Source organism: Leopardus geoffroyi, chromosome D1, assembly GCF_018350155.1.
Source record: "Leopardus geoffroyi isolate Oge1 chromosome D1, O.geoffroyi_Oge1_pat1.0, whole genome shotgun sequence".
NCBI classification, from domain to species: domain Eukaryota; kingdom Metazoa; phylum Chordata; class Mammalia; order Carnivora; family Felidae; genus Leopardus; species Leopardus geoffroyi.
This window is the reverse complement of record NC_059329.1, coordinates 106,647,766-106,669,146: the sequence shown is the minus strand read 5'-3', so window position 1 is coordinate 106,669,146 and position 21,381 is coordinate 106,647,766. Positions and strand designations below refer to the sequence as shown.

At 48.7% G+C, this 21,381-nt stretch overlaps 1 protein-coding gene across 4 annotated transcripts; it reads left to right on the top strand.

The window, feature by feature from the left end:
- The first annotated feature begins 30 nt into the window (after window positions 1–30).
- Window positions 31–21,370, top strand: STX5 (syntaxin 5). 4 transcript variants are annotated; one of them, XM_045485628.1, is made up of 12 exons: window positions 60–212; window positions 505–807; window positions 915–1,158; window positions 2,151–2,221; window positions 2,378–2,433; window positions 2,548–2,618; window positions 7,595–7,711; window positions 7,798–7,854; window positions 8,029–8,110; window positions 8,802–8,908; window positions 9,079–9,200; window positions 20,617–21,370. In XM_045485628.1, exons 3-12 carry the CDS (start codon window positions 934–936, stop codon window positions 20,774–20,776), a joined length of 1,068 nt encoding a protein of 355 aa, XP_045341584.1. In that variant the 5' UTR covers window positions 60–212; window positions 505–807; window positions 915–933; the 3' UTR covers window positions 20,777–21,370. The 4 variants fall into 4 exon arrangements, with proteins under 4 accessions (XP_045341583.1, XP_045341584.1, XP_045341586.1 ...); XM_045485627.1 differs by lacking the exon at window positions 505–807 and having other exon boundaries at window positions 31–212; XM_045485630.1 differs by lacking the exon at window positions 505–807 and having other exon boundaries at window positions 61–212; window positions 1,067–1,158.
- The last annotated feature ends 11 nt before the right edge of the window (window positions 21,371–21,381 follow it).

Genomic DNA, 21,381 nt, shown 5'->3' with positions numbered 1-21,381 from the left:
TCTTGCGTTTTGGTGGGGGGGCGTGTCTCTCTGGTTGCTGTGCTCCAAAAGGTGTGGCACCGCCTTCTCGTCACCGGGGGTGGAGTTACGTGTGGGTGACGTGGCGGCTTCTAGGCTTTGGTCGGGTTTCGGCGGCTTTAGCGCTTGGGGAGGAGGCGGTGACCACCCGGGAGACTGTGGCAGTGGTGGCGGCGGCAGGCGGCAGAGAGGAGGTAGGACTCGCTCTAGAAGGGGTCTGGCCACCGTGTCCGCTCTGGGCAGCGGCTTTCCGGGGGCGGCGACGGGAGGGGGGGAAGGGAACCTGGGGCGAGCGGGCAAGTCCTGCCGGCCCGGCTCGGGCTGAGGGAATACTTCGTCGTCCAATCAGGAAAGCCCCTGTTGAGAAAGACGTCGGCATTAGCTAATCGGTGGTCGCAGTCCCCCAGAAGGCGGGATTTGGGCGGGGGTGGGACTTCCTGTTTCAAATAAACACCTAGAGATTTTTCCCCCTTCCGCCCACCGAAGTGTGTCCTCCTCAGGAGGTCCGTCACCGTTTCTCCCTGAGGAGTCGAAGGGATCCGCGGATACGAGAGGGCCCGGTTAGGGCCTGGGGCAGTTGCACAGGCCGGGCTGGAGCCTCGGGGCCACGGGACCTGCCTCTGGCCCTGTCTCTGTTTCAAGGCCCCCGGCCCGCGCTCTGGCCGCCGGAGCCAAGTTGGAAGAAGAGTCTGAGGAGGGGGAACCGATTGGGTCGAAGAGCGGGCCCCTGCCCGCCGTGGGCCGGCCCCAGGATCTGCGGGTAGCTTTGGGCGCGAAAGTCCGTGCCAGGTGCAGAAGGGACCCGAGGATTTGCTGGCTGGGGCGGGGGGAGGGTGGGGGAAGGATTTATGGGGAAGGAGGCTGCCTAGGGAATGACACTCTCCCCTCCACAACAGTCCGAGGTTATGCGTCTCAATGATCCCGCGGAAACGCTACGGGTCTAAGAACACGGATCAGGGTGTCTACCTGGGTCTCTCAAAGACACAGGTCCTGTCCCCTGCAACTGCTGGCAGTAGCAGCAGCGACATCGCCCCTCTGCCCCCCCCAGCGGCCCTGGTCCCTCCCCCTCCCAACACCATGTCTTGCCGGGATCGGACCCAGGAGTTCCTGTCTGCCTGCAAGTCCCTGCAGAGCCGTCAGGTAAGGACCAGGAGTGGGAAAGGCAGGAGCGAGCCTTACTGAAATCTGGGAGAGGCTGTGCTCCAGCACTGTTGAGGGACTGAATTTTGGGGGTGACACGATGGAGAGCTGATCGAGCTTGGAGGGGGCTGGAGGATCTACTAAGCAACAGGGAATGGGGTGGGCCAGCTATCTAGAGGCAAGGACCTAGACTTTTTTTGTGTGAGAAATCCCCCAGAGGGTAGGGTTGTTACTTTGCAAGGAATATCTCAGGGTGAGAGGTGGCTGCAGTATTTTTGGTTTGGGTAAGGAACACGTTCTAGAAAGAGCCTTTAGCTCAGAGACAGGCACTTTGAATACTGGTTCTGGAATAGTCCTTACCATACGTTTGCTCTGTGACCACAGACTGTTGGGCCAGAAAGTCTAGTGGGACCTCAGTTTTTATATCTGTAAAATGAAAGAAGTTTTCCTGATAAGTAATTTTTGTCAAAATTCCTTTGCAGTGCTTTTTAAAAAATTAGATTCCCTTGTTTCAGTCCAGACTTTCTGAATCAAAGTGGGCCCTGAGTGACTGTAATTTTAAAGATTTTTACTGCTCTTCTGTATGATCACCAAGAGCTTTCCAGTTATCCTCTTTGATTTCCTGACTGGAGAAACAGAATGTTAATAGTGCCTGTCGTTTATTCAGTGCTTATAACGTACCGGGTATATGACTAAAGTACTTTATAGCCCTGATGCTGCTTGATTCCAGCAACTGCATTTTATACAAGAGGGAATAGATATTCAGAATGGTGCCTGTCACTTGCCCCAACCCCTCCAGCTAGTAAGTGGTGGAGTTGAGATTTGAACCTGGGTCCACCTGTGCTCAAATCTGAGCTCTACGTGACAACTACTGACAAGATTAGACTGTCCGGTACAAGAGCTAGAGAGAATTTAGTGGGCACCTGAGGAATAGCGAAAGCTGGAAATGGGGAGGGGGAACTAAAGCTTCACCTCTTGATGTTGCTTTTCAGAATGGAATCCAGACAAACAAGCCGGCTCTGCGTGCTGTACGGCAGCGTAGTGAATTTACACTCATGGCCAAGTAAGTTGAGAGAAGTTACGTGGTGGGGTGGTGCGGTGTCTGGGAAGGAGTTGGCTTGCCTTTGGTGGCCTTGGCTGTGAAGGGAGCTAATGTGGGAATAGGAATAGGTCCTGTCCTGCTCTTTCTCCCAGTGCCCTCACTAATGCTTGCTTCCAGGCGCATCGGGAAAGACCTCAGCAACACATTTGCCAAGCTGGAGAAGCTGACGATCTGTGAGTTCTTGGGGTCTTTCAGAGATGGGGCAGTGAACCAAAGAGCTCTAAGGAACCGGACTCCCTGAGCCTTGTCTTTGACCTCACCCGTCCTGGCCTCATTTGTCTCTACAGTGGCAAAGCGCAAGTCCCTCTTCGATGATAAAGCAGTGGAAATCGAAGAGCTAACTTACATCATCAAACAGGTGAGCTGCTAGCTGTTGGGAGCTAGCATTCCAGTCAGATCGCTTTCATCAATTTCCCCTTGTCTTGGAGGTCCAGAGCAAGTTTCTGGAGCCAGCCCCAAAGACCTTGTTCATCCATTGAGTCAGTGGACACTCTTTGGTCATGTGCTGTGTACAAAGCCCTGCTGGGCCCTTGCCTCACAAACCTGAGGCAAGAATTCCACCCTGAGGGCTTATTGTCTGTAAGGGGTATCTAGTCCCATACATTCGTACTTAGAATGAGTAGAAGGCAAGTGGCACAAAACAGAGCTTCAAAAAGATGAATGAGACAGTCTGAGGATGCTGGGAAAAAATGTTACAGAGGTGGGTGAAATCTGAACTGGTGTCAAGGCTTGTGTAGAGGCAGTGGAAGAACATTCCAGACAAAGGAAACAGGGTTCAGAGGCATGGCTTATAAAAGAAAGTTCACGTCTTTGCTCAGATGTTGTTTGCCCAGGGAGGCCTACCCTGAGCATGTTGTTTAGTGCTCCAGTGCCCCAAACTGTGCTTTTCATAGCACTTGATACTTTCTAATATTCCGTATCATTAACTCACTTACATTTATTTTATTTACTTATTTTTTTAATTTTTTTTTCAACGTTTATTTATTTTTGAGACAGAGAGAGAGACAGAGCATGAACAGGGGACGGGCAGAGGCAGAGGGAGACACAGAATCTGAAACAGGCTGCAGGCTCTGAGCGGTCAGCACAGAGCCCGGCGTGGGGCTCGAACTCACGGGCCGTGAGATCATGACCTGAGCCGAAGTCCCAAAGTCGGACGCTTAACCGACCAAGCCACCCAGGCGCCCCTCACTTACATTTATTGTTTCCATTACCTCTCATCTACCTCATCCCAGCCCCCAACCAAAAAAAAAAAAGAAAAAAGAAAAAAAGAGAAAAATATAAGTGCCACAGAGCGGAGAGTTTTTTCTTGCTATTTTTTCGTCTTGCTCATAGATGTATCCCAGTTGCCTGTAATAGTGTCTGGTGTAGAAAAGGTGCTCCGTATTTGTTGACTGAATGACCGCCGGGGGGAAATACCAGCCTGGAGCATGGATGGGCAGAGAGGCCAGGGAGGAGGCTGCTGCCGCTGTCCAGTGGAAAGATGATGGTGGCAAAGGCCAGGGCAGACGTGTTCAAGAGGTGCCATGCAGGGTAGGAGAGAGAGGATACCATGAACTATTGGGGCGCTATTGCGTAAGCTTTGAAGAACCACAGCCTGTTCTCAGACAGTCCATTGGTTATGGTGTACCTTGGGTAAGCTGCCTGACTACTCTGAGCTTCAGTGCCCTCGGAAATAAGAGGGGGCTGATAACAGCACCCACCTCGTAGGGTGGAGGTGAGGATTCAGTTGTTTGTTTTTGGAGTCACTCACGTGATTGAGTGAGTTTTAGCTGCCTGGTTCTGGGGGACTCCCCAGTGAACAAGACAGATGGGGTACCTCCCCTTGAGGATTTCCTGTCTGAAACTCGACAAGTAGAATTTGTCAGACGACTTCAGGGTAGTGAATCCTATTAAAGACATAAGGGAAGTGAGTTCCTCAGGGTAGGGGCCTACTTTAGATGGGGTGATATAGGATCATCTGTGAGGGGCGCCTGGGTGGCGCAGTCGGTTAAGCGTCCGACTTCAGCCAGGTCACGATCTCGCGGTCCGTGAGTTCGAGCCCCGCGCCAGGCTCTGGGCTGATGGCTCAGAGCCTGGAGCCTGCTTCTGATTCTGTGTCTCCCTCTCTCTCTGCCCCTCCCCCGTTCATGCTCTGTCTCTCTCTGTCCCAAAAATAAATTAAAAAAAAAAAAAAAAAAAAAAAAAAGATCATCTGTGAGGGGCGCCTGGGTGGCTCAGTTGGATGAGCGTCTGACTCTTGATTTCAGCTCAGGTCGTGATCCCAGGGTCACGGGATCGAGCCCCATGTCAGGCTCTGTGCTGAGCGTGGAGGTTGCTTAAGATCCTCTCTTTCTTGGGGCGCCTGGGTGGCTCAGTCAGTTGAGCATCTGATTTTGGCTCGGGTCAGGATCTCACAGTTCTTGGGTTCAAGCCCTGGGTCAGGCTCTCTGCTGTCAGCACAGAGCCTGCTTTGGATCCTCTGGCCCCCTCTCTGCCCCTCCTCCGCTCTCTCAAAATAAATTAAAAAAAAAATTTTTTTTTAAAGATCCTCTCTTTCTTCCTCTCCCTCTGCTGCTTTCCCCTGCTCACACTCTCTTTCTCTCTCTAAAATAAAATTAAAAAGGAAAGGAAAGGAAAGGGTAGTCTGTGAGAAGTGGCTTTGAGACCTGAATGGTAAAGGAAAAGCCAGTTATCCAAAGATCTGGTGGGAGCACTTTCCAGAAAATGGGAATAGCAAAGGGAAAGGCCCTGAAGGGTGGGCCACCTTAATGCATCTGATAAACATGAAAGAGGCCAGTGTGACTGCAGCAGAGCAAATGAGAAGGAGACTGGGAGGGGATGAGGTTGGGGAAATGGGCAGGGCTGGACCACACAGAGTCAGGTGTAAGCTGCGCAAAGAATTCGGTTTGTGTTCTAACTTGAGTGGAAGCTCTTGGAAGATTTTCAGCAGAGGGAGGACCTGCTCCATTTCTGGTTCAAAAGCTCACCGTGGTTGCTGTGTAGAGAGCGGATTGTTGCGGGTGGGCTTTAAGGGGAAGGTCATTTAGGAGGCTCTTGGCTATAGTTGAGAGAGCAAAGGTGGTGGTTTGGTCTAGAATAGGGTTAGAAGAGAAGCAGCTGAGCGGCTCGATTCGGAGCATCTGTTGGAATCGGCTGGGTTCTCTGTGGGCTCCGTGTAGGCTCCATGTGGATCAAGGGAAAAGAGAGGAGGACGGCTCTCCAGCGTTTGGTCTGGGCAGCTGGCGACTGGCGGTGCCATTTACCAAAACAGAAAAGGAGGGAGAAGGGGGAACAGGTTTTCGTTGGAGGTGGGGGGATTAGGAGTTGTCGTCCACATTAAGTTTCACCACAAAGAGCAAGTTATAAGCTACGTAGCGTGCCGTGTGGCGCACAGTAAACGAATATAAGGTGCTGAGTGCCTGGTCAGCGATCAGCCGAGTGTGGCTGCGTTGTGGCACATAGATGGGCTTAGGAGGTACGAATGTGTGACTTAGAAGCTTCCAGCTTGGGCACTTCAGTGGGAAGTGGTGCCGTTTTCTAAGCTAGAACTCTGGGGGAGGAGATTTTATGGGGAGAAAACCTGGAATGCAGTTTTGGCCATGGGACTCTAGGGAGGGTGCATCAGCTCTGAAGGGACAGCCAGCCAGCAGTGAAAATCATCCATTGGTCTCAGGAATGGTTGCTGTAGGGCGGGGGGACACCTGGGTGGCTTAGTTGGTTAAGCGTCTCACCCTCGATTTACAGCTCAGATCACAATTGCGAGGTTCATGAGTTCGGGCCCCGCGTCAGGCTCTGTGTTGGTGCAGAGACTGCTTGGTATTCTCTCTCTCTCACTCTCTCTCAGAATAAGTAAATAAACTTATAAAAAAATAAAAAAGAAAAGAATGGTTGCACCTGGAATACTACCTGGGGCCTATTGGAGAAATTCTAGAAGTTGCCTGATCCAGTTTGTCTTCCAGCCTATTCCTTGAACTCACTATTCCTGACCTCTTCTCCCTGGGCTCCCCACCCCCAACCCCCTGGGCAAGCTTTCTCTGCCACTCTGTGGCCACCTCCTTCATCTCTCTTGTCTCATGTGGCCCTTGGTAACTTGCCAAGCCAGATTGGGGGGCAGAGGATGCCTTGGTCTGGTGTAGAAGGCCTGGCTGTGCTACGGTACCTCCTTATGTGTGACCTCGGATAAGTCACAGCTTTCGCTCTTTTGCAATAAAAATATATTTTTTTTTTAATTTTTTTTTTTTTCAACGTTTATTTATTTTGGGGACAGAGAGAGACAGAGCATGAACGGGGGAGGGGCAGAGAGAGAGGGAGACACAGAATCGGAAACAGGCTCCAGGCTCTGAGCCATCAGCCCAGAGCCCGACGCGGGACTCGAACTCACGGACCGCGAGATCGTGACCTGGCTAAAGTTGGACGCTTAACCGACTGCGCCACCCAGGCGCCCCAATAAAAATATTTTTTTAATGTATATTCATGTTGAGAGTGTGTGTATGAGTGGGAAAGCGGCGAAGAGAGAGAGAGAGAGAGAGAGAATCCCAAGCAGGCTCTGCACTGCACAGAACCTGACGTGGGGCTCCATCCCATGAACTGTGAGATCACGACCTGAGCCAAGATCAAGGGTTACTGCTTAACCAACTGAGGCACCCAGGCTGCCCGCAATAATAATTTTTTAACAGAATTCTGTATATAAAAGGCATTTTGTTGATGTTTCTGGGCCATCGTGGAGACTTTGACTTCCCTTCTCCTGCCTACTGCACAGGTGCTTTGTCAGTCAGCGTGCTCTGGGCTTGAGATTTTGGCCTTTGAAGCAGTTCTGTGGCCATGTGCCTGGCCTCACAGGGTAGAGTTGGGCCGTAGGGCGAAGAGGGTAAGCAAGTCATTTATTTACAAATGGATGAGACCAGGGGTGCCTGGGTGGCTCAGTCGGTTGAGCATCCGACTTTGGCTCAGGTCCTGATCTCGCTGTCCGTGAGTTCAAGCCCTGCATCGGGCTCTGTGCTGACAGCTCAAAGCCTGCAACCTGCGTAGAATTCTGTGTCTTCCTCTCTCTCTGCCTCTCCCCCACTCATGTTCTGTCTGTCTCTCTCTCTGTCAAAAATAAACAAACATTCAAAAAAAAATTGTATACAAATGGATGAGACCATATTTCGCCTCTTCTGGCTCTCCTCTGCAGGGACTGAGCCAGAACAAAGTCCAGAGCTTGGAACATCCTAGCAGGCCCTTCTGATCTGACTCTGAAGCACCCTCCCTCCCGTTTGTAACTTCCGCCCTGCCCTCCATGCCAGAGCCGTCCACGCGGGAGAGACATTGTCTGAGGAACCCTTTGTTAACAGTTTTTCTGTTGGCTCTCCCTAGGACATCAATAGCCTCAACAAACAAATTGCCCAGCTTCAGGATTTTGTGAGGGCCAAGGGCAGCCAGAGCGGCCGGCACCTGCAAACGCATTCCAACACCATCGTGGTCTCCCTGCAGGTGGGACCTGGGGTTGGTAGAGGGGGAGGCAGAAGGGAGAAAGGTGTTGTCTTCCTTGGCTGATCCTCTCTCTCCTTTTCTTCTAGTCGAAACTGGCCTCGATGTCCAATGACTTCAAATCAGTTTTAGAAGTGAGGACAGAGGTAAGGAAAATCTGTAGGAGGGGTAGGAGTTTGGGGGTAAGGGCCCAAGGGAGAAATGGAGCAGGAACAAGTGGAGGGGTGAAGGTAACAGGGTCAAGGACCAACAAGAGGGCCTCTCTAACATGCCTGCTTCCCAGAGGCCTCAGGACCTTTGCATTTCTTCCCCAACCCCAGAACCTGAAGCAGCAGAGGAACCGGCGGGAGCAGTTCTCCCGGGCACCTGTGTCAGCCCTGCCCCTTGCCCCCAACCACCTGGGTAAGTCATAGGTGATGAGGGGAGCCTTGAGGGGAAAGACCCAGTTCCTCTGGCTCTGATGGCATCCTCTAATCCCGTGATGGCAGCAGTAGGGTAGGAGAACAGACAAGCAAGGGACGTGCTAGGATTTTCAGAGGTCAAACCTCATTGCTGGCATTCGTGATCCACACTCAGTCTAGCACATTCTCGTGTTTGGGGCTGACGTCAGTCACATGCAGTACGATGATGGTTTCTAATCTTTTCGTGCACTTACTTCATTCGCATTCTCTCACTTAATTTTGTTTTTAATGTTTATTTTTGCGAGAGAGGGAGGGAGGGAGGAGAGAGAGAGAGATGAGCACGAGCCAGGGAGGGGCAGAGAGAGCAGGAGACAAAGGATCTGAAGTAGGTTTTGCGCTGACAGCAGCGAGCCCAATGCAGGGCTCAAACTCACAAACTGTGAGATCATGACCTGCGCCAAAGTTGGATGCTCAATCAACTGAGCTACCCAGGCGCCCCTGTCTCACTTGTCACCACCCCCCTCTGGGAAAGCAGTTGTTACTATCCCCCATTTTACAGTTGAGGAAGCTGAGGCTCAGAGAGGTTAAATGATTTGTCCAGGGTCACAAGGCTATTAAGTGCCAGAGCTGGGATTCACATCCAGAGCATGTGGGCTTTGAACTTAAGAAGTGCTTTTTCTTTCTCTCCGTAGGGGGCAGTGCTGTGGTTTTGGGGGCGGAGTCCCGTGCCTCCGGGGATGTGGCCATTGACATGATGGACTCTCGGACCAGCCAGCAGCTGCAGCTCATTGATGAGCAGGTACCTGGGCTCTGAACTGGGGAGGAGATGCTCCTTTGTCCTCCCTTGTGGGCCACCAGCAAGGGCTGAAATGTGCCTTGCATGGGATGGCAAGCGGGGACAGTCCTAAAGAGGCAGGCTCTACCCTGAGGAAGCTCCCAGTGCTCATGTGTGCTGTCTCTCCTCTGAAGGATTCCTACATCCAGAGCCGGGCAGACACCATGCAGAACATTGAGTCCACGATTGTCGAGCTGGGCTCCATCTTTCAGCAGTTGGCACACATGGTTAAGGAGCAGGAAGAGACCATTCAGAGGTGAGAGTCTCTCTTTCACCCTAGACAGAAGGACCTTCTCCTCTCCATAGGGTGGCATCCTAAAGCTCCCCCGGGACAGCTTGATGCCCTTTGGAAGAGTAGAGTAAATCTGGCCCACCCACAGGGCCAAGTTCATCTGCGTCCATCCATTCAACAAGTGTTTACTGAGCACCTGTTTCATGTTCGGCGACGTTCTAGGTGTTGGGGATGTAGCAATGAATAAAACAGTGGAGTCTCCATAGTATAGGTAACGGAAGTCAATTGAGCAGGTGAGGACAGCTGTTCAAAAGAATTGACAAGAAATTTCTGGGTAGTGATAAGGTCTACGGGGAGAATTATAACAGGATGATGTGTTAAGAAAGTGACTGAGTAGTTACCTATCGATGGACTCTTAGGGTTCTTCCATATCTTGGCTGTTGTAAATAATGCTCCAGTGAACATAGGGGTGCGTGTATCGTTTTGAGTTAGTGGTTTTTGGAGGGCTTTTGTTGTTGTTGTTTTTTTTTTGGATAAACGCCCGGTAGAATTACTGGATTGTATGGTAGTTCTGTTTTTCTTTTTTTTTTTTAGTTTATTTATTTATTTTGAGAGGGTAGTGGGCAGAGGGAGAGAGAGAATCCCAATCAGGCTCTGCACTATTGGTACAGATCCCAATACGGGGCTCAAACCCACAAACTGTGAGATCATGACCTGGGCTGAGTTGAGTCGGATGCTTAACTGGTGGAGCCACCCAAGCGCCCCTATTTTTAATTTTCTGAGGAATGTTCATGCTGTTTCCCGTGATCTCTGTATCAGTTTACATTTCTACCAACTGTGCACAAGGGTTTCTTTTCTCCACATCCTCGCCAACATTTGTTCTTTCTTTCTTTTGTTTTTTTTTTAACCATTCTGACAGGTAGGAAGTCATGTATCTCATTGTGGTTTTGGTTTGCATGCTGATGAGTGATGTTGAGCATCTTTTCATGCGCTTGTTGGTCATCTGGATGTCTTCGCTGGAAAAACATCTACTTAGACTCTGCCCATGTTTTAATTGGATTGTTTATGGAGTTCTTGCTGTTGAGTTGTATAAGGTCGTTCTCTATTTTAGGTATTGGCCCCTTATCAGATATATGACTTGCAAACTTTCTCCCTCGCAGTAGAAACAAACTTTGCGGATCATTTTCTTTGTTGTGCAAAAGCTCTTTAGTTTGGTTGTACTCCCATTTGCTATTTATGCTTTTGTTGCCCTTGCCTGCGACGTCGGGTCCAAAACACATCGCGCTAAGTGACGTCAAGGAGTCTACCACCTATGGTTTCTTCGAGGATTTTTATGGTTTCAGGTCTGACATTCAAGTCTTTAATCCATTTTGAGTTTCTTTTTGTGTATGGTGTAAGAAAGTGGTCCAGTTTCATTCTTTTGCATGGAGCTGTCCAGTTTTCCCAACACCATTTATTGAAGTGATTGTCTGACAGTTACCGATTGTATAGTCTTATCTCCTTTATTGTAGATCAATTGATGTTACACGGGTGGATGTATTCCTGGGCTCGCTCTCATGTTCCGTTGATCTTTGTGTCTGCATTTGTGCCAGTATTAGTTACTACGGTTTTTTTTTTCTTTTTCTTTTTTACTGTTTATTTTGAGAGAGAGAGAGAGAGCGCGCACAAGTAGGGGAGGGCTAGAGAGAGGGGGAGGGAGAGAATCCCAAGCAGGCTCTGCACCATCAGCGCGGAGCCTGACATGGGGCTTGAACCCATGAACCATGAGATCATGACTTGAGCCGATATCAAGAGTTGGACACTTAACCGACTGAGCCACCCAGGCACCCCTGATTACTAATGTTTTCTAGTATAGTTTGAAATCAGGGAGTGTGATATCTCCGGCTTTGTTCTTTCTCAAGATTGCTCTGGCTATTCAGGGTCTTTTGTGATTCCATAAAATTAGTGTAATTTTTTTTTTTTTTTAATTTTTTTTTTCAACGTTTATTTATTTTTTTGGGACAGAGAGAGACAGAGCATGAACGGGGGAGGGGCAGAGAGAGAGGGAGACACAGAATCGGAAACAGGCTCCAGGCTCTGAGCCATCAGCCCAGAGCCCGACGCGGGGCTCGAACTCACTGACCGCGAGATTGTGACCTGGCTGAAGTCAGACGCTTAACCGACTGCGCCACCCAGGCGCCCCATAATTAGTGTAATTTTTGATAAGGTTGGATTTCTACCATTTTACTATTTGCTTTTTTTTTTTCCTGTTTTCTTAAGTGACTCCTCTAGGGATTACATCATCAGCTTTTACAGCCTCTTTCATGTGAAATGGAAGAACTTCACAACCCTCTCATCCAGCCTTTACACTCCAGTTGTCATATGTGTTGCACTTACATACATTCGAAATCCCCTAATCCAGTATTATGGTTTTTGTTTCACAGAAATTAAAAGGAAAAAATTGTCTTTCGATTTACTTCTCTGTTGACCATTTCCAGCGCTCTCCATTCCTTCCTGGATATCCAGTTTCTGTCTGGTATCACTTCTCTTTAACCTGAAGAACTTTCTGTAGCATTTTTTGTAGTGCAGATCTGCTGACATGTTGTTTTACTTTCCTTTTCTCTGAAAATTTTTTTATTTCACTTTTATTCTCTTCCCCCCCCCCTTTTTTTTAAATGTTTTTTGTTTTTGAGAGAGAGAGAGAGAGAGATAGAGCATGAGTGGGGGAGGGGCAGAAAGAGAGGGAGACACAGGATCTGAAGCAGGCTCCAGGCTCCTGTCTGTCAGCGCAGAGCCCGACATGGGGCTCGAACTCCCGAACTGTAAGATCATGACCTGAGCTGAAGTCGGCGCTCAACCAACTGAGCCACCCAGGCACCCTTCTTTCCCTCTGTTTTTTAAGTTTATTTATTTTGAGAGAGCGTGCACGCAGGGGAGAGGCAGAGAGAGAGAGGGAAAGACTGAGAATCCCATGCAGGTTCCACACCGCCAGCGCAGAGCCCAATGCAGGGCTGGAACTTACGAACTGTGAGATCATGACCTGAGCTGAAACCAAGAGTCAGATGCTTAACATACTGAGCCAACCAGGCGCCTCTCTCTCTCTCTCTCTCAATTTCTCTCTCTCTCTCTCTCTCTCTCTCTTCTTTGAATTTATTTATTTTGAGAGAGACAGACAGACAGACAGTGTGTGGAGAGAGGTGGGGCAGAGAGAATCCCAAGCAGGCTCTGAATAGTACAGAGCCCGATGTTGCGCTTGAACTCAAACCGTGAGATCATGACCTGAGCTGAAGTTGGATGCTTAATCAACTGAGTGACCCAGGTACCCCTCTTTTGTTTTTGTTTTTTTTTAATGTTTATTTATTTTGAAAGAGAGAGAGTATTATAGCAGCATGTGTGCACACACGAGCCGGGGAGGGGCCAAGAGAGGGAGACAGAGAATCCCAAGCAGCCTCCGCATTGTCAGCAAAGAGCTGTCGCGGGGCTCGATCCCACAGACCATGAGATCATGACCTGAGCTGAAAAGTCAGGACACTTAACCGATTGAGCCACCCTGGCGCCCCTGTTTTGTAGTTGTTTTTTGTTGTTGTTGTTATTTTTATTTATTTTAATTTTTTAATGCTTAATGCTTATTTATTATTGAAAGAGAGAGAGAGACAGACTGTGAACAGGGGAGGGGCAGAGAGAGAGGGAGACACAGAATCAGAAGCAGGCTCCAGGCTGTCAGCACAGAGCCCGACGTGGGGCTTGAACTCACAAACTGCAAGATCATGACCTGACCCGAAGTCGGACGCTTAACCAACTGAGCCAGGCACCCCATTTTTTTTTTTAAGTTTTATTTATTTTTGAGAGAGACAGAGCACAAGCAGGGGAGGGGCAGGGAGAGAGGGAGACACAGAATCTGAAGCAGGTTCCAGGCTCTGAGCTGTCAGCAGAGTCCAACGCGGGGCTCAAACTCATGGACCCGCAAGATCATGACCTGAGCCAAAGTCGGAGGCTCAACTGACTGGGCCACCCAGTTGCCCCCGTTTTGTGTTTTTAAAGGTAGGCTCTATGCCCAGTGTGAACGCACAACCCCAAGTTCAAGAGCCGCAGGCTCCACTGGCTGAGCCAGCTAGGCGACCCTCCCCTCATTCTATAGAGAAGGATGTTTCCCCTGGTTATAGAATTCTGGATTTATGGTTTTTCTCTTTAAGCACTTCAGATGTATCACTCTACTCTCTTTTGGTCTTTTTTGTTTTAATGAGAAGGCAGTGGTAACATGAACTGTTTCTGTGATGTCTTTCTCTCTGGCTACTTTTCAGTTGTTTGGGGGTTTTTTGTTTGTTTTGTTTTGTTTTGTTTTGTCTTTGTTTTTCAGCAGTTGACCAGCATGTGTCCAGATGTCACTTTCTTTGCATTTCTCTTTCTTGGGGTTGGCTGAGCCTCTTGAATGTGTACATTTGTATCTTTCACAAAGTTTCAGAACTGTTTGGCTGTTACTTACTCAGACCGCGCCCAGTTCCTCACACAATTTCAGCCTCTTCAGCTCAGTACAAGGGGGGCCAGTGGCAGAGAGAGGGGCAGAAGGAGATGTGGGAGGTAGAGGAATCCACACGGCTCCGCGTGCCTGCCCACTTGCTCTTAGGCCTTTTAGCAACAGGCAGTCTTGGTTGATCTTTATTCCCCAGGGCGCCTAGCAGAGTGCTTTCACGCTGGGGTATAGGTCGAGTGAAACTGGTGAACGCCTGGATTTGTATAAAGCAGGTTTCCCTGTACCGATCCATTAAGCAGCCTCACATATTTAATTAGGCAGAGGTGAAGAAGATAGGTCCCTGGCCTCACACTTGGAGGTTCAGATTCCGTGGATGTGAGTGGAGTGGCCCGCCAGGAATCTCCCATTTTTATGTAAGCTCAGAGGGTTCTTTTATTTATTTATTTTAAATGTTTTCTTTAATGTTTTATTTTTGAGAGAGAGAGAGAGAGAGAGAGAGAGAGCAGGGGAGGGGCAGAGAGAGAGGGAGACACAGAATCCGAAGCAGGCTCCAGGCTCTGAGCTGTCAGGACAGAGCCCGATGCGGGGTTCGGACCCACAGACTGTGAGATCATGACCTGTAAGCTCAGAGGGTTCTGATGAGCATCCAAGTTTGAGAACCACTGGTTAATAGGATGTTTATTTATTCAACAACTATGGTACCGGCCATTTATAAGGTGCTGTGAGTACAGCTGTCTTGGTCTTAGAATCAAGAGACTTCAAAAGACTGACACTTACTTGGTTCAGCTGGTACCTCGGGAACTCCTTACTGGCTTGTTCCACAGACACTGCACAGCTCCTCAGGCTGTGATGTATTTTGAATGTTAGAATATTACTGTAGATCCAGTGAGACAGAATTATAAAAGACATTGGGGTTCTGTGTCCATCGCGTATGTGTTTTAAATAGTTAACACGATAGCACGCGTGCAACTTTACCTCCTAGTCTTCCTTGCAACAGCATCGTAAGTATCTTTCAGCGTTAGTATTCATTTGGTCGTTGGTTTAGCAAACACCTGTTGTCGCGGCTGCGCGCTAGTCCTGCTGGATCTGGGGATAGGACGGTGAAAGACAGTCCTGGTCCTCGTGGAGCTCATGTCCACTCGCAGCGTCATATGCTGACAGTTACAGTTCAGCATGGGAAGGGAAGGAAGTGAAGGAGATAAGGGAACTCAGACTAGGTACCTCTTTCTAGAAGTAAAAAATACCGAGCTAAGTCTTGAGGAGGAATGCCAGCCGAAGAAGGGGAAAGAAAAGGCCATTCTCTGGGGTAGGGGGGGCGGGGAGGACCAGCTCAGAAATGAAAAAGAGCTTGGGTGGATTCCAAGAATGCAGCGCTACTGCACAGGGCATGGGGGGTGGTGAGGGAGGAAACCGGAGGCGGCAGGGCCGCAAAGGACCGGTGCGCCACAGCAAGGAGTTTGTGCTCAGGGCGAGAATACAGGATGAAGTAGATTGGCGCTGGGTAAACGGATGAGCTTTGTTCTGGACATGCCGAGTGCCAGATGGGACTTCCGAGTGGCATGTGATGTGTGGTCTGATACTCAGAAGAGACTTGGGGGAGTCTGTGGCCTCCCTGATGAGGGAGGCCTCAACCAACTAAGCCACCCAGGGGCCTCTTAAATTTTGTTTTTAATGTTTATTTATTTTTGAGAGAGACAGTGCAGGCGGGGGAGGGGCAGAGAGAGAGAGGGAGACACAAAATCTGAAGCAGATTCCAGGCTCTGAGCTGTCAGCACAGAGTCCGATGCGGGGCTTGAACCCACAAACCATGAGATCATGACCAGAGCTGAAGCTGGACGCTTAACCAACTGAGCCACCCAGGGGCCCCCTGAAAGGAAGAAAGTTTTAAAATAGACCTAAACTTGGGGTGCCTGCGTGGCTCAGTTGGTTAAGCGGCCGACTTCGGCTCAGGTCATGATCTCGCGGTCCGTGAGTTCGAGCCCCGTGTCGGGCTCTGTGCTGACAGCTCAGAGCCTGGAGCCTGTTTCAGATTCTGTGTCTCCCTCTCTCTGACCCTCCCCCGTTCATGCTTTGTCTCTCTCTGTCTCAAAAATAAATAAACGTTAAAAAAATAATAATAATAAAATAGACCTAAACATTCTTCTCTTTGCTTCCTGCATGCCGGTAGATCTGGATTTGAGCACCCTCTTTAGAAACCACTGATGTAGGGGCACATGGGTGGCTCAATTGGTTGGGCACCTGACTCTTGATTTCAGCTTGGGTCATGATCTCATAGTTTGTGAGCTTGAGCCTCACATAAGGCTCTGCGCTGACAGTGTGGAACCTGCTTGGGATTCTCTCTCTCCCTCTGTGCCCCTCCCTTGATCTCTCTTTCTCTCTCTCAAAATAAATAAATGAAATAAACTTAAAAAAAAAAAGTAATTTAGTCCTAAGTTCTTCAGTGTGTGGATTCCTGGGTCCCATCCTAGACTTTCTGGACGTGAGACATGAGAATTTTCATTTAGGGGATGCCTAAAAGGTGTTTCTTTAAAAAGAAAAAAAAAATTTTTTAACATTTATTTATTATCGAGAGACAGAGAGACACAGAGCCTGAGCAGGGGAGGGGCAGAGAGAGGGGAGACACAGAATCTGAAGCAGGCTCCGGGCTCTGAGGTGTCAGCACAGAGCCCAACGCAGGGCTTGAACTCACAAACTGTGAGATCATGACCCGAGCCGAAGTCGGATGCCCAACCGATCGAACCACCCAGGCACCCCAAAGGTGTTTCTTATTTTTTCTACGGGTATGAAAACTGCTGATCTGTTACCCTCTTTATTTTCTTTTTCACACCATTTTATAAATTATGAAATTTCTAACTAGAAAAGTGGGGAGAATAGTACAATGAACACCTATATGTTCCTTTTACCCAGATTCGCTTAGTATTTTAAAAATTGTATTTGCTTTTCTTCTCTCTCTCTCTCTCTTTTTTTTTTTTTTTTTTATTCTGAATCATTTGAAAGTAAGTGCAAAGATCATGATGTTTTTATCCCTGAATACTTTGGCACACATCTGCCAAGGTCTGGTATTCTCCTGACTGGCCACAATGCCATTATCATAGCTAAGAAAACGAACAGTTCTCTAGCACTGTCCAGTATTTAGTGCATACTGAAATTTCCCCAGCTGTTCTTAAAAACTGCTAGAAAAGGGGGCGTCTGGGTGGCTCAGTCGGTTGAGTCTACGACTTCGGCTCAGGTCATGATCTCACAGTCTGTGGATTCGAGTCCCGCGTCGGGCTCTGTGCTGACAGCTCAGAGCCTGGAGCCTGCTTCGGATTCTGTGTCTCCCTCTCTCTCTGACCCTCCCCCGTTCATGGTCTGTCTCTCCCTGTCTCAAAAATAAATAAACATTAAAAAAAAATTTTTTTTTAAACTGCTAGAAAAGAGTCACTAAAATGCTAAAAGCATTTTTTTCCCCCTTCAATTTAAGACCCAGGCAGTATTGACAGGTGGCATTTGATTGTTTTGCCTCTTTAGTCTGCCTTCTGAAGCTTTGCTTCTCGTGGCACGGACTTTCCTTTCAAGAGGCCAGTGCCTCTTACAGAAAGTCCCACACGTGTATTTATCCAGTGTTTCCTCACGATTGGATGTAGGTTCTAGATTTTTGGCCAGCTGTGTAGGTGATTGTTATCAGTAGGCACGTGGTGAGGTCATCCTTTTCTTGGCGATGCCAGGTTTGGTCACTTGTTGACTGTGGTGACCATCCCACCAAGGTTTCCATGGGGTGATGATTTGAGTCTGTGTGAACTCGCAGCTCCTTCCGCCCATGATGGTCCTTGCCTGATTCATTTGTAACATTGTATATGGCAACATGGCAATTTTCTTATTCTTTCCTCTCTGCTACATTTTTACAGCCGGAATCCTTCTGTAAAGAAGGAGCTTTCTCAGGGCGCCTGGGTGGTTCAGTCAGTTGAGCATCCTAACTTCGGCTCGGGTCATGATCTCACGGTTCCTGAGTTTGAGCCCTGCTATGCTGACAGCTCAGAGCCTGGAGACTGCTTCAGATGCTGTGTCTCCCTCTCTCTCTGCTCCTCCCTTGCTCACATTCTGTCTCTCTCTCTCAAAAACAAATAAACATTTAAAAAAATTAAAAAAAAATCTTTTTAATGTTTATTTGTTTTTGAGAGACAGGGAGAGAGAGACAGAGTGAGAGCGGGGGAGGGAAAGAGAGAGAGGGAGACACAGCATCTGAAGCAGGCTCCAGGCTCTGAGCTGTCAGCACAGAGCCCGATGTAGGGCTGAAACTCATGAACCGTGAGATTGTGATCTGAGCCAAAGTCGGACGCTTAACTGAGCCGCACAGGTGCCTCCCCCCATTTTTTTTTTTTTTAAAGGTTTCTTGGGTGCCTGGGAGACTCAGTTAAGTGTCTGACTTCAGCTCAGGTCATGATCTTGTGGTTCGTGGGTTCGAGCCCCACATCAGGCTCTGTCCTGACAGCTCAGAGCCTGGAGCCTGCTTCAGATTCTGTGTCTCCCTCTCTCTCTGCGCCTCCTCTGCTCGTATGCGCTCTCTCTCTCTCTCTCTCTCAAAAATAAACAAACGTTAAAAAAAATTTTTTTTAAAGGAGGTTTTTCTCTTTAAACATTACTAGGAATAATGGATTATTTTTATTCAATGTAAGATAATCCATTACCATTATTATTTTATGTTTATTTATTTTGAGGCGGGGAGGTAGGGGGTGGAGAGAAAGGGAGGAAGATTATCCCAGGCAGGCTCTGCACCATCAGTGCAGAGCCCAATGTGAGGCTCGAACTCACGAACCATGAGATCATGACCTAAGCCGAAGTCAGACACTTAACCTACTGAGTCACACAGGCGCCGCCATCATTATTGTTATTATTTTTTAATATTTATTTTAGAGACAGAGTGTGAGTGGGAGAGGGGTTAGAAAGAGGGAGACAAAGAATCCGAAGCAGGCTCCAGACTCTGAGCTGTCAGCACAGAGCCTGACATGGGGCTCGAACCCACGAACCATGGGATCATGACCTGAGCCAGAGTTACACACAACCAGCTGAGCCACCCGGGTGCCCCATCATTATTTTGTTATTACAGTCAGATTTCCTAAACCTGGCCATGTGGAGCTCCTTAAAGGCAGTTTCTGTATCCTCTGAACATGACCCAACTCCTCTGTTGGTCCTTAGGAAGCTTTGGGGAAACTTACACTCCGAAAACTAAAGTCTCAGATCTCTGAATTGTGGTCAAATAATCTTTCCAGTCCCTAGGTTTAGTGTTTTCTTCCATTCAACCTCCTTTTTATTGTCATCCCCAACGTACACACACCTTCTTGTGCTCTGGGTTTTCCTGCCTCTCCATCCATCCACCCCTTTGTCCTCCCCACCTTGCAGACTTGTTCCCTTTCTATTTTCTTCAACCTTCTTCCCAAGCCATTATTTTCCACCCCCGTCATTTCCATCTTTACTCCTCCCTACTTTCTCCGAGTATCCTGCCAATACCTAATTTTTCACCACCAGTACCCTCTCCCATTAGTTTTCATTCATGGATTCCCATTTAAAATCTTTCTTAGACCAAGGGCGCCTGGGTGGCTCAGTCGGTTGGGTGTCCTACACTTGATTTCGGCTTGGGTCGTGATCTCATGGTTTGTGGTTTCGGGCCCTGAGGCGGGCTCTGCACTGACAGTGTGGAGCCTGCTTGGGATTCTCTCTCCCTCTCTCTCTGCCCCTCCCCTGTGCACACTCTCTCTCTGTCTCTCTCAAAATAAATAAATAAAATAAAAAAGTTTAAAATCTTTCTTATGCCAGACTGCATTGACTATCCATTTTTGTTAAGTAAAGCCATTCCTAATGGTCAAGATGAGCTTTCTGGGGTATGACAGTGGAATCCACACTGAGAAATGAAATTCCAGCCCAAAGGTAGGAAACCTGATACTAATTTAGTTAGCCACTCTGATATAAATAGGGAATCATGTACAGTCCAGGCTTCTGTATCTGAATTCTTTTTAAATGTATTCATGTGTGTAATCTCTACACTTAACACAGGGCTTGAACTCAACAACCCCAAGATCAAGAGTCACATGCTCTTTTGAATAAGCCAGCCGGCACCCCTGGGCTCTTGTATTTGGACAGAGATTAGTTCACAGTTCTCACGAGCACCTTCTGAGGACCTTGGGCTTACAGCCACTGGCCCAGCCTCTCATGTTCCAACTGGATTACAAGGCTCCACCTTTTCTGTCCCCAGAGCTCACAGAGGTCTCTGCTCCCAGGGACTCCCTTTGCAAAGACCTGGGTTTGTATTGGGTTTTCAGGATTGCATATGCAGTTTGGCAGGGAAGTGTTTTATTTTCCTCAGCAGTGTCTCAAGAGGTGGCCCTTCATCTGAGGACTTCTCTATATGCTGGAGAGACATGTTTGACTAATTGCAGGGCTTTTCTTCTCCCCTGACTTCCTGTCCATATCATGCAGTTTTTCTTCCTGTCTTAACTCAGAGCTGGGATTTCCTAACTCTAATGATCTATGGCCGTTCCCCACCCCCCCCCCCGCCTTGTTACAAATTCAATACTGTTTTTTAGACGAAAACCAATAAATCCTGATGAGCAAAAAATTCAAATAGCCAACATTTTGGCGGCTCTTACTAAGGGTTGGGCACCTTCTGTTAACTCATTTAAGGCCGACAACAACCGGAGAGGCCGGGTTGGTGTATCCTCATTTTCCCTCCTTTGCAGTTGAGGAAAATGAGTCGGGAGGCTGAATGACTGGCTCAAGATCATAAGCTAATAAGTTGCAGAGCTAATTTTCAAACCAGAGCCAAGACTAGTCTACGTTACCCTTCCAGAGCTTTCTCTGGACACAAGTGCGTATACACAAAAATGGGATCACAATGTATGTACGTACTTCCCACTCCCACACGTTGTGACTATCTTCCCATGTCCGTAACTATACTATAATAGCCTTCTTTTTAATCCAGTGTCCCTCTCTTTCCTCTTTTGGCTCTGTCCCCAGGATCGACGAGAACGTGCTGGGAGCCCAGCTGGATGTTGACGCCGCCCATTCAGAGATCCTCAAGTACTTCCAGTCGGTCACCTCTAACCGGTGGCTCATGGTCAAGATCTTCCTCATCCTCATTGTCTTCTTCATCATCTTTGTGGTCTTCCTTGCCTGAACGCTCTCTACTCTGAGGCACTTCGTGGGGGTTTGGAACCCTTTTGGGAGGGCAGGTGGCCAGTGCTGCCGCTGAGCCTGTGCAGGGTGCTGGGGAGAAAGGCCCTGTTTCCCTAGAACTGCTGAGAATGGCCACTGCCCCTGACCCCTGACCCTTTGCCTCTGGCCACCCTGTCCTCCCCTCACCACCCTCAGGCCCACGAAACACACAGTTCTGGATTTGTACTCTGCTGTGAAGTGGCTGGAAGAGAGCAGAGGCCAACTGGGGGCCTGTGGAGGAGGTTGTCTCCACTAGGTAGGAGATTTTTTAGAAACTCCCCAGCCTCTTCCAAAGGAAACTTTGGCAGCAAGGGGAGATGATGCCGTTTCCCCACCTTCCTGCGAGTGAGGAGAGGAAGTGAAACTGCCCCCCTGGGACCAACTTTCCCATCTGGGTTAGAATTTGACCTTTCTTCTTCCTTTCTTCACCACATGAGGCAGGGGGCCCTGAGCCCCTCGGCTGCCCGCACAACCCCAACTCTGGCTGCTGGTGACTCTCTCTGCCAAATGTGCTGCAGCCCATTTACTCCCAATTACAGCAAGACTGTCAGCCTCACTGGCCCTGTC

What these genes read in the sequence shown, in the direction of transcription:
- STX5 (XM_045485627.1), top strand. Translation starts at nt 934, where the DNA reads ATGATCCCGCGGAAACGCTACGGGTCTAAGAACACGGATCAGGGTGTC. An exon ending in GAATTTACACTCATGGCCAA is followed by an intron (nt 2,222 to 2,377) that starts GTAAGTTGAGAG and finishes GCTTGCTTCCAG; the next exon opens with GCGCATCGGGAAAGACCTCA. An exon ending in TTTTAGAAGTGAGGACAGAG is followed by an intron (nt 7,855 to 8,028) that starts GTAAGGAAAATC and finishes CCCCAACCCCAG; the next exon opens with AACCTGAAGCAGCAGAGGAA.